The 10,879-nt window shown below is 60.0% G+C and overlaps 2 protein-coding genes across 2 annotated transcripts; one reads left to right on the forward strand and one right to left on the reverse strand.

Moving 5' to 3' along the window:
• Positions 1-118: 118 nt before the first annotated feature.
• ECI1 (enoyl-CoA delta isomerase 1) lies at positions 119-7,164 on the reverse strand. Its single transcript, XM_049791469.1, has 7 exons — positions 7,089-7,164; positions 6,525-6,653; positions 5,390-5,517; positions 4,591-4,737; positions 3,134-3,255; positions 2,247-2,425; positions 119-631 (listed from the first exon to the last, which is right to left on the reverse strand). The coding sequence occupies exons 1-7, from the start codon at positions 7,129-7,131 to the stop codon at positions 465-467; spliced, it is 915 nt and encodes a 304-aa protein (XP_049647426.1). The 5' UTR covers positions 7,132-7,164; the 3' UTR covers positions 119-464.
• Positions 7,165-8,649: 1,485 nt separating this feature from the next.
• PTX4 (pentraxin 4) lies at positions 8,650-10,667 on the forward strand. The gene is made up of 2 exons (XM_049791226.1): positions 8,650-8,921; positions 9,067-10,667. Exons 1-2 carry the CDS (start codon positions 8,712-8,714, stop codon positions 10,321-10,323), a joined length of 1,467 nt encoding a protein of 488 aa, XP_049647183.1. The 5' UTR covers positions 8,650-8,711; the 3' UTR covers positions 10,324-10,667.
• Positions 10,668-10,879: the final 212 nt, after the last annotated feature.

Here is a 10,879-nt window from a genome sequence, read left to right on the forward strand (position 1 = left end):
CCCCAGCCCATGTGGCTCATGGCAGAGCTCTCCCAGCCCACCACAGACCAGAGCCCAGGAACAGGCCACCAGGCAGGAAGCAGTGACCACAGACAGGCTGGGGAATGAAGCATCCATCTCCTACCTCATTGAAGACTTTATTGACAAATCTCATTTCACAATTAGCTGTTGGACAAGAAGGAGGATATCCAAGGACTGGCGGGCTCAAGCCACAGCAGTGTCAAGACCCTCTCCCTGTCCATTCCTCAGGGAGCTGAGCAGGCAGCTCTCCCCACTCTCAGGAAAGGCAGTGGTGGTGTCAGGCACTCTACGAGGACTAAGGGGAAGTGGAGGTTGGGGCGGCCATGGGAGCGGGCAGCATATCACCAACTGCTGACACTGCAGACAGCTTCACTGTGAAAGTCTACAGCTACTGCAGCAGGGTCACTCGAGCTCCTGGGACCGGGCCCCGGGCGGCTGGCTCCTTAGCTCTTCCTCTTCTTCAGCATCTCCATGTACATGCGAAGTGACTTTTGGATGGACTCTTTTGAGATGAAGCTGATGAAGTTCTGAATGTCTTCCTCCCGGTGAGCTACCAGGCGGTCCAACACCACCTTCCTCATCATGGACTTGGTAAGCTGACGGGCATGGTCTGTGGAGAGTGAGGATGGGGAACGGGCATGGTCCTCACCCCTGACCAGCTCTCAGCCAGTGCCACCATGTGCAGGTGCCTCCAAATGGGGAGGTACCGCACACCAAAGGGCTCTTAAAGATGTAAGAAAAACCCACCAGCTGAAGCTGAACTGGATAAATTCTCATACAATAAATCATGATCTGTACCGCTCAGTTGGGAAATGACCAACCTACCGGGACAGATGACAAGAAGTTGTGCACCTCCTTCTCTTTGCGCCCTTTGGAGTCCAGCCCCCACCCCAAAACACACCACCGGGCTGAGGACAGTGGTAACCAAACAAAATTCTCCACTATTTGAAACTGCTCTGGCTCTAAGCTCCCCCAACCCAACCCCTTTGATTTTTGGCAAGACAGTCTGCTCATGCCAAACACAGCGTACAAAAGCCAGCAGCACAGTCCCCTCGAGCTCATCCCAACAGGCTCTGGGCCTGTGCCATTCCACACAAACACATGGATGCTGCTGGAGCAGTCCTGGCTGCTGGAGCTGACCGATGCCTCGAGCACACATCTGCTCACACACACACAGAGCCACGTGCAGTGATGCAGCAGCACATCCCTTGCACAGATGTTGCATATGCACTCTCGGTGTGCTTCATCTTTGGTGATGAAATTATGACCAACCCCCCATGCACTGGCAACCCCGAATCACTCCAGCACCGGTGTGCTACAGACACCCTTGGCTGGACAGACTCCTCCTGGATCTGATTTAGGGCTCTGGGAAAGGATCTGCATGGTGCCTCCTGGAAGTCAGGAGAGAGTACAGCTCCTCCTGTGAGAGAGACGTGCTCCCCACTCTTAGGGGCTGAGTCATCACTCTAACACCAGGACAGCAGAGGAGAGAGCTGTTTAGTGACCCTCTTCCAAGGCTGGGACTCAAAGTGACAGTCCTGTGACCCGTCCATTTCTGCGCAGTTTCGTTCAGGTTTCTACAGAAAGAACAGCTGAAGGGTGATACGTAGTTGCACCTCCTTGCAGTGCTTAGGAGGTGGCACAGGATGGGATAGCTCAGACCTAGCCCAGGACAGTGGAGATCCCTCTCCCAGCCCAGGAACCACGTGCTGCCAGTCACAGAACAGCCCAAACACACATGTGATGTCTGCACTTGCTGTCTGTCCTCACGCCCCTGTCCCTATCCCCAGCTCAGCAGAGTGCCGAGAGTTGATCCAGACCACAAAGGCAGACTGGCTGCCACCCAGGCACTCTCACCCAGCCTGTTCCCTTAACTCCATGGCAGCTTTCCCGGGGTAACACCTCCACTGACAGACAGAGATTCAGTTTGTATCCACAGCTCAGACACCTCCGGATTGACTCAGCAGGGCTGGCAGGGTGAGCTGAGCTGCAGCCACATGCCCTGCACACCCGGCACTGTGTCCTCCCACGTGGGGGCACTGGCAAGCCCATCTCTGTTAGCCCAAGGCTGCCTGGACTGCTGTGCTGAGCTTTCCTACCTCCCAGCCATCCACACCTTCCCTTTAAAAGGAAACTGTTACACAGGTCCCAGGTACCAGCCCCGGTACCTGTCCTTCCCACCCAGATCAAATCCCCTCTTCCTCTGTCAGAGGTGCCACCCTTACCAGGAAGGGCCAGCCACTGTGCCATAACAGCCATAGCCTTCTCCTGGAGCTTCTCCTCTGGCACCAGCTCATCCACAAGGCCAAACTTGAGGGCCTCAGGTGCAGGGTAGAGGGAGCCCAGCTGAAGGGAGCGTTCAGCAATTCGGTGTCCCACAACATTCACAAATGTGTCCTTAAACCTAGAAGAGATGGGAGGAAAAGCCACAGTCAGGGAAAGAAACACCCTGCAGCAGCTACACCCAGGCAACAAAGCTAAGAGCACACTTGGCCCCACTCCACAGGCATGGGTCTCTAAACAGTAGCTACAAGCTGAGCCAGACTGCACAAAGGCAAGCAGAGCCATTTTCAGTACTATCCCAACAGAGTTCTCCCTTCTCTCCACAAGAGCTGCTCTATTTACCTTCAGTGCACAGATCGCAGCTGTGCCCACTTGCTGTGATGGGAAAACTCCTTTCCAACGGTACATTTACATGTTCTTAGGGCAACTAAGGACCTGTGCCTTAGTATATTAGTGTCCCTACGCTTTCAGAGATCTCCACGGCTATGGGATTTTGCAGGTACACAGCGTGTATCCAGAGAAAAGCATATTCCCAGACTGAGCCTGACCACGGACATCTACCAGCACTAGTTTCGGAGCTGACTGCAGAGTCAGAGCTAAGGTCCTCGTTGGTGAAGGATGTGAGGACGTTCTGCCGCCTGAAAGCTTTTCAGACACCTGCAGGATAGGACAAAGAAACGAGGTGCTGCCTCCTGCAGCTGCAACTACCTGATCACCGACACATAAAACTGTAGCTCAGAAGCCAGTTAAACTGATTAATAAATTCCTTGAAGATTATTTCCTTTTAGAGGCCTACACATGACACTAGATGTGGGAGGCATTGGCCTACCAGAAGGGAGCCACAATGCCCAGCTGGGCTTCGTTCAGGCCAATGCTGAATTTGGGGTTCTCCACCATGATCCTGTAGTCACACGACAAGGCAACAAGACAGCCTCCCGCCGGGCTGGACCCCTGGCAAAGAGAAGGAAGGAGTGAGTCTAGGTCATGGTTACAAACGTCCCTGCGCCCCCAGCCTTGCTGTTTCCTCCAGAGCAGGGTGACAAGGCAGATGTCCCCCAAGTCTCTGATTACCTGATTTCAAAACAGCCCTAAAGAAGATTTCTGATAGGTTTACCAGGGATTATCCTTTCATTTTGCAATGTTCTTTGTTTCTTGCATTTTCCAGCCTGGAAATCTAGTTAACTAATCCGTGTTACTCAGGTTGCAAACCCTGCAGCGCAGATTTGGTACAACATTATCTTGTAAGCCTACATGAGTTTTTAAGTCTACTTGAGTTTGTAACCCTAAATGCCACAGAAAGAGTTCCGTCCAGGGGCTTTGTAACACCTTCTGTCTATAAAACTTCCCCTTGCAACCACCTTTGCCACAACTCAGTGCTGGCTTAGCCCTGCACAGGATGCCTGCGGGAAGCTGCTCAGAGACCCAGCTGCCTTCAAAGACAGTCTATGGACAGACACAGAACCGTGAGCTGCCAAAGCAGCACTGCACTGAAAAATGAAAACAAGACACCGAGCAGGCAACAACCCATCTACGGACACTGAGATTCAGACAGCACTTCCCTGCTAGCCAAGAACCACGGCTGGAGGAGTAAAACCAGCTGAAAAAAGAGCTTATGACAAACTGCACTGCACAAAGCATCGCTGCCCACAGGACAGAGGACAAGCACTTGCGGCACTGCAGGGCTGCCTCCCATCTCCTCCCCTCTAGCAAAGCAGTTCAACGGCCAAGCAAGTGAACCTGGGTGACTCCTATGAGTCTCATCAGTGACAAAGCAGCTGGTGGGCATGTGACAGGCATCCTTTGGACTCCTACGCCAACTGCTTGGCTTCTCCAGTACTTGTTTGCCATTGACCCCCCTCTGGGCTTTACCACTGGCCTACAGCCCTCTTCCTGGTCCTTCAGCCTGGAGGACAGACTCCCAGCCGAGTTCTTGGAGCAGGGTATGGCTCTTGTCACACAAAACACTGCCAAGGGCACCTCAGCCCCCATTGGCAGGACATGAGTGCTGTGCAAGCTCTCCATGGCAGCTGAAATGCTGCTGTACCCCAGCAGCACCTACAGCTTACATGGAGCCTGCAACATCCCATGCTTCTATACCCACACACCCCAATGGGCTGAACCAACAGACAGGTACTTTGCCCAGACATCCCAACAAATACATGCCTGTATTTGTTTCAGCACTGACAAGCCTGATTTTTTGGCTGTCCCTGCTCACACAGTGCAAACAAGCCACAGCAAGTGACAGACCATGCAGGGTGACTAGGAAGGCACATCTAAAGGACATACATTGACTGCTGCGACTGTCACCATGTTGGAGCCATACAGCCGGAGCCAAATCTCCTGCACGGCTCTCCAGAACTCGGCATAGTGCTCCATGCTCTTCCCACACATCTCAGTGATGTCCAGGCCAGATGAGAAGATTTTGGGGACAGCCTAGAATTGGGAAAACACAAATGTCACTTTGAGTCACTGCTCAGGGATGACCCTTTAGCCCTCTAACGCACTCGGCCTGGCAGCTTGAGAAAAGGGAAAGTGCTAATTAAATACGACATAAACCAGAGTCTTCTAGGGTTCTGAAACAATCTCCCCAGTGCTTCCATGGCCTGGATCATCCCATCACCATGGCCCACAGGGCTGGGACCCTCTGCTTGCAGCACAATTTCTCATCATCAGGGTCCCTGTGTGGGTACATCAGCCACGCTGCACAAAACCTGTCCTGTACCATTCCTAGGAACCACCTTGTAACCACACCACGTCTGAAAATAAACAGTGGCATTTCCTAGCAGCTCCCTCCAGGCAGTTCAAGAGATCTCAAGGGATGTGTCAGGTTTGCAGATAAGCAGTTTGATTTTAATGACAAACGACAATACTCAGCAGTTATTCTTCTGCTAGAAAAGGGCATGGAAGAAAGAGCACAGCCCTTCCAGGAACCCCCTCCCCTCCTTCCAGAGCTGATAAAAGCTGCCTCCCGGCCCTCCCATGCCAGTGATCAGGGAGCCAAGAGACCAAACACAAGCAAGGGAACAGCACCCGTGCCTGCCAAATTGCCCCGCAGCTCGCACCCCAAGCTCAGGCCAACACATACAGATGTAAAGATCACGCCCCGGCAGGCCCGGTCATTCTCCAGCTTCTCCAGGCTTATGCAAAACTCAGTGAGGAAGTCCAGGCTGAGGCTGTTGACTGGAGGGCTCTTGAACTTCATCATGGCGACGCCTGTGCCATGGTAAACACAGAGACATCAGAACTCCCCATCACGGCAGCATGCGCCCAAGGGAGCTTCACCTGCCTCCCTGCTCACCCAAATCGTGTCTTTCCACTCCTGGCTCTTCAAAAAGCCACCAGAGTGGTGGGGCCAAGAGCAGGGCCCTGCCTTTGCCCAGATCTGCCCGCAAGCCAGGCTCACTCAGCCAGCGGTAAATCTGGAGCATGAACGAGAATGCGTGCCGTGGCGTGACGTGTGTCCCAAAGACCAGGCACTTTTGGGGTCACGGTGCCCAGCAGCTCCCTTCTCTCTGGGCTCACTGGATAAGGTTGAGTCTCCAGCTTCTGTCATAGCAAACATCCCATGCCCAGGGGATCACACACCTTTCTGAACCTGCCACCCTGGCCAGCACCGCAGGAAGGGCTCTGAGCCCTTGCCTCCTCCAAAACAGCACTACCCTACCCCAAAAGGTCCTCACTGAGTGCTTAGTCTGGGTGCTGCAGCCATGCCCCGGCCAGGGGCAGCATGAGGACTCAGCCAGGGGCCTGGCAGCCAAAGGCAGGCCCTGGGAAACCTCAAGAAGAGGCACCCTTTGCTCGGTGCGGTGACGTGGCCTTGTGACAGCTATTCCTGGCAGCCAGGACACAGAAAACTCAACAGCTGTTCCCTGAAGGAGCATTTGCCACTCTACCAGGTCCCCAAAGCAGGGACCCCACAGAGGAGACAACACATGGGCAGGGGACAGAGCACAAGGTCTGCCCACAGTGACAGCTAGGGTTTACCTGTGGCACCCAAGCAGCACCCAGCCACCTGAAGCGCCCATGACCGGTGAGACTCCCATCCCCAAACGCTTCTCTCTGAGGGCACTAAGCAGCTGAAGCTGAAACATCCAGGGCTTTGATGGCTTTCCAGGCCCCAGGCCACACGTGCTGTGGGGCAGGCATGGAAGGGGCCCTGCCTGTGCCCCACAATGCCCGGTTGGTTGAGGGTGACACCGTAATGGTGCCACCCGCCATACCTGAGCTCTCATCCAGCTCCACCAGGATCTTGTTGTTGCTGAAGGCACGACACGGGGCGAGCGGGAGGCCAGGGGGCTGCCGGGCGGCTCTGCCCCATGCCAACGGCCAGCGGCAGAGGGGCCGCAAACCTGGAGGGGACAGAATCAGTTAGGGCCGGGCAGGGCACAGCCCCCACGGACGTGGGAGGTGCTCCCCAAAACTGCTCAGTGCGGATAGGGTGGGGACACGGGGAACACGCTGACCCACTGAAGGAGGGTGGGGGGACACCCCAACCCACGGCGGGAGGACACGGAGAACACCCTGACCCACGGAGGGAGGACATGGGGACACCCTGACCCACGGCAGGGGGACACGGAGAACACCCTGACCCACGGCAGGGGGACACGGAGAACACCCTGACCCACGGAGGGAGGACATGGGGACACCCCGACTACGGCGGGGGGACACAGGGAGGGGCCGCGGGGACGCTCCTACGCGCGTCGGGGGGCACGGGGACACGCTGACCCCCAGAGAAGGGAGACGGAGGGACGCGGGGTTCACCTCGCCCGCAGGGCCGGGCGCACCTGACCGAGCGATCCGACGGGCGAGGGTCGGCACCGCCGCCATCTTCAGCCGCCGGGTCAAGGGTACGGGGTGGGGCCTCGGCCGCGCATCACCGCCCCGCCCCCCGGCGGGACAGGACCACAGCGACAAGCGGCACTCCCGGCTGGAAGCCCCGCCCCCTGCCCCGCCCGCGGGTCTGAAGCTCCGCCTACGGTCGGCGCTGCTGCGCGCGCGTGCTGCCGCCCCGTGGTGGCCCGCGCGCCCCGGGCTGGCTGCGCTGCCCGCACAGTCCTGCCCTGCCTGCACTGCCCTGCCTGCACTGCCCTGCACTGCCTGCACTGCCCTGCCTGCACTGTCCTGCCCTGCCTACACTGCCCTGCCTGCACTGCCCTGCCTGCACTGTCCTGCACTGCCTGCACTGCCCTGCCTGCACTGCACTGCCCTGCCTGCACTGCCCTGCCTGCACTGTCCTGCCCTGCCCTGTCTGCACTGCCCTGCCTGCACTGTCCTGCCCTGCCTACACTGCCCTGCCTGCACTGCCCTGCCTGCACTGTCCTGCACTGCCTGCGCTGTCCTGCCTGCACTGCCCTGCACTGCCTGCACTGCCCTGCCCGCTCAGTCCTGCCCTGCCTGCACTGCCCTGCCTGCACTGCCCTGCCTGCACTGCCCTGCACTGCCTGCGCTGTCCTGCCTGCACTGCCCTGCCTGCACTGCCCTGCACTGCCTGCACTGCCCTGCCTGCACTGCTCTGCCTGCACTGTCCTGCACTGCCTGCACTGCCCTGCCCGCTCAGTCCTGCCCTGCCTGCACTGCCCTGCCTGCACTGCCCTGCACTGCCTGCGCTGTCCTGCCTGCACTGCCCTGCCTGCACTGTCCTGCCCTGCCTGCACTGCACTGCCCTGCCTGCACTGCCCTGCCTACACTGTCCTGCCCTGCCTGCACTGTCCCGTCCTGTCCTGCCTGCACTGTCCTGCCCTGCCTGCACTGCCCTGCCTGCATTGTCCTGCCCTGCCTGCACTGCCCTGCCTACACTGTCCTGCCCTGCCTGCACTGTCCTGTCCTGCCCTGCCTGCACTGCCCTGCCTGCACTGTCCCATCCTGTCCTGCCTGCACTGTCCCGTCCTGTCCTACCCTGCCTGCACTGTCGTGTCCTGTCCTGCCTGCACTGCCCTGCCTGCACTGTCCTGTCCTGTCCTGCCCGCACAGTCCTGCCCTGCCTGCACTGTCCTGTCCTGCCTGTACTGTCCCGTCCTGTCCTGCCCTGCCTGCACTGTCCTGTCCTGTCCTGCCTGCACTGTCCCGTCCTGTCCTGCCTGCTCTGCACTGTCCTGCCTGCACTGCCCTGCCTGCACTGTCCTGTCCTGCCTGTCCACCCTGCCTTGCATCGAGCGTATTAGTCTGAGACTCACCCCCGCTGCCCTCCGGGAGCTGCCCCACATGGCTGGGCCCGCCAGGGCCGTGTGCCCAGGGGTGCCCCCACACCTTCCCCCACCCCACAGCTCAGCACCCCCTGCCCGGCCCCTGACCCGGGCAGCCTGAGCCCCGGGGAGCTCCTGGGCCGGGGCCAACCGCCTCCGCAGAGCGCCTGGCCCGGGGCCACAGGGCTGGGAGCCCTGGTGCTGGCGGCTGCTGTGGATCTCATCATGGTGGAGGCTGTCCCGGGGAGGGCACCGCGGGGGCCAGGGCTGGCCCTGCTGTGCAGGCAGAAAGTGTCCGGCAGCGGCATGGCGGGGACAGTGCTGCCCCTCTGCCTGCTCCTTGCTGCTGCCCTGCGTGGTGCCCTGACCCAGGTGCCGGGGCACGGGGCCCGGCCCGGCCCCCTGCTCCTGCGGCTGTGGCGGCTGGAGGAGCAGGTGGGTGCCCGGGTTGGGGAAGGGGTGCAGCCCGGCCCATGCCAGGGGGGCACTCAGCGTTTTGGGCCGAATTTGGGGTTGGCAGCGCCGCAGGGGCCTGGCACGGGGATGTAGGTTCACCCCACCTTGCCCCGCTCCCTTGCAGTTTCACCGGCTCCGGGAGGTGACACTGAACCATCTCCAGAGCATCGCCAGGAACTACAACATCTCTTACAACATCGATGGACGCTTCCAGGTGCTGGCGGAGCAGGCAGAGGCAGCTGCTGCTGCCCGGGCCACCCTGGGCACCGAACTTGCCCGCCTGGCTACCAGCAGTCGGCGGCTGCACCGCAGGCTGAAGAGGCTGGAGGGAACAGTGGGTGCCCTGAGGCCACTGCACCACCCACCCACCCACCCACCGGGTGCACCGGTAGAGGCTGGCACCAAGCCACACAGCCTGCCGGATGCTGCCCGGAGCTGGGGCAGCCAGCTGGAGTGGGAGCCGCAGGGACGGGTGGCCCCCAGCACCCCCAGGCCTGGGCACCCAAAGGCAAGGCGGTGGCAGCAACAGCGGCAGGAGGAAGGGCACCAGCTGTCGGCCAATGGTGGGGCCAGCAGTGCACCTGGGGAGGATGCAGAGGCCCCTCGCAGTGCAGCACCAGGACCCCAAGCTGTGGCACTGGCACTCCCCACCGTGACCACGGTCCCCCAGGAGCAGCCGCCAGCCCCCCAGCAGCCAGGAGAGGGTAGGTACGGGACCCCTGACCTGGCACCCACATCCCCAGCCTGCCGCACCGGTGCCGTCCTGCTCTTCCCCAACGCTTCTGCTGAGCACGTGGCTGTCCTGGGGCCGGGGCCACGCCAGGGGCTGCAGGCACTGTCACTTTGCACCTGGCTGGCCACCCCAGCCCCCTGCCTCGGTGCCCTCCTCTCCTATGCCACCGAGGACGGCGGCAGCAAGCTGGGTGTGCGTAGCCATTGTGGGGACCTCCCTGGCTCTGCGCACTTCGTCATCGGGGACGGGCAGTTTCGGGAGATCCCGGTGATGCCGCTCCTGGATGGCAAGTGGCACCACCTTTGCCTCATCTGGTCCTCTGGCCAGGGCCAGTACCGTTTCTACGTGGACAGGCAGCTGCTGGCTGCCGGCTCTGGCTTCCGGCAGGGCTATGAAATTCCCGCTGGTGGCTTGCTGGTGCTGGGCCAGGAGCAGGAGCACCCTGGCAGGGACTTTGGCACCGCAGAAGCTTTTGTGGGTCACCTGGCTGGCTTTGCTCTCTGGAGCCGGGCTCTCCTGCCCGGGGAAGTGGCCAGCATGGCGACCAGCCAGGGGCTGCCCTGCAGCCCCCTCCTCACGCTGGCTGATGCCTCCCTGCACGGCGGGGTGCGGAGGGTGGCGTGTCCCTGCCTCCAGTACTGCCTGTGACGAATTTGGCAGTGGGAATGGTGCCAGCTGCCAGCTTTCACAGCTGGCTCACGGTGCCAATGCTGGCATGAGCTGCATCCTCCTGAGGTGATGGAACACCTGACAGAGAGGGTGCCTCAGGACCGGGACCACTGGGCATGGGGAAAAGGAAAAGGGGTAGCCAGAGGTGGGACCCAGTCCTGGGGCCTGTCCCAAAGCTGGATCATCAGCTCCTGCCCCCAGAGGATGTACCGCCTCATCGTTCCTATTAAAATGCTCTGGGCAGAGAAAAAGCCTCATTTATTTCTGGTCTTGCTCTTCACTGTAACACTCGCTGCCACTTACAGCCAGGCAGGAGCTGCTCAGCACAGGCAGCTGGAGCCCCAGGCTGGGTCACACACGGGTGACCCCTGCCCGTCCCCTGCCACTGCCGCTGTCTGCCACTGAGTCAGACCCAGGAGGAATTTGTAGCACGGAAAAGCCCGTGACCGTCAGTGAGCCAGAGGTGCCGGAGCAAGTGCCGTCTGTCCCGTGTGCCCAGCCCCACACCAGAGGGGCTCCTCCGGCGGTGCCAAGC

The sequence above is a fragment of the Accipiter gentilis genome, chromosome 33 (assembly GCF_929443795.1).
Source record: "Accipiter gentilis chromosome 33, bAccGen1.1, whole genome shotgun sequence".
Taxonomy (NCBI): Eukaryota; Metazoa; Chordata; class Aves; order Accipitriformes; family Accipitridae; genus Astur; species Astur gentilis.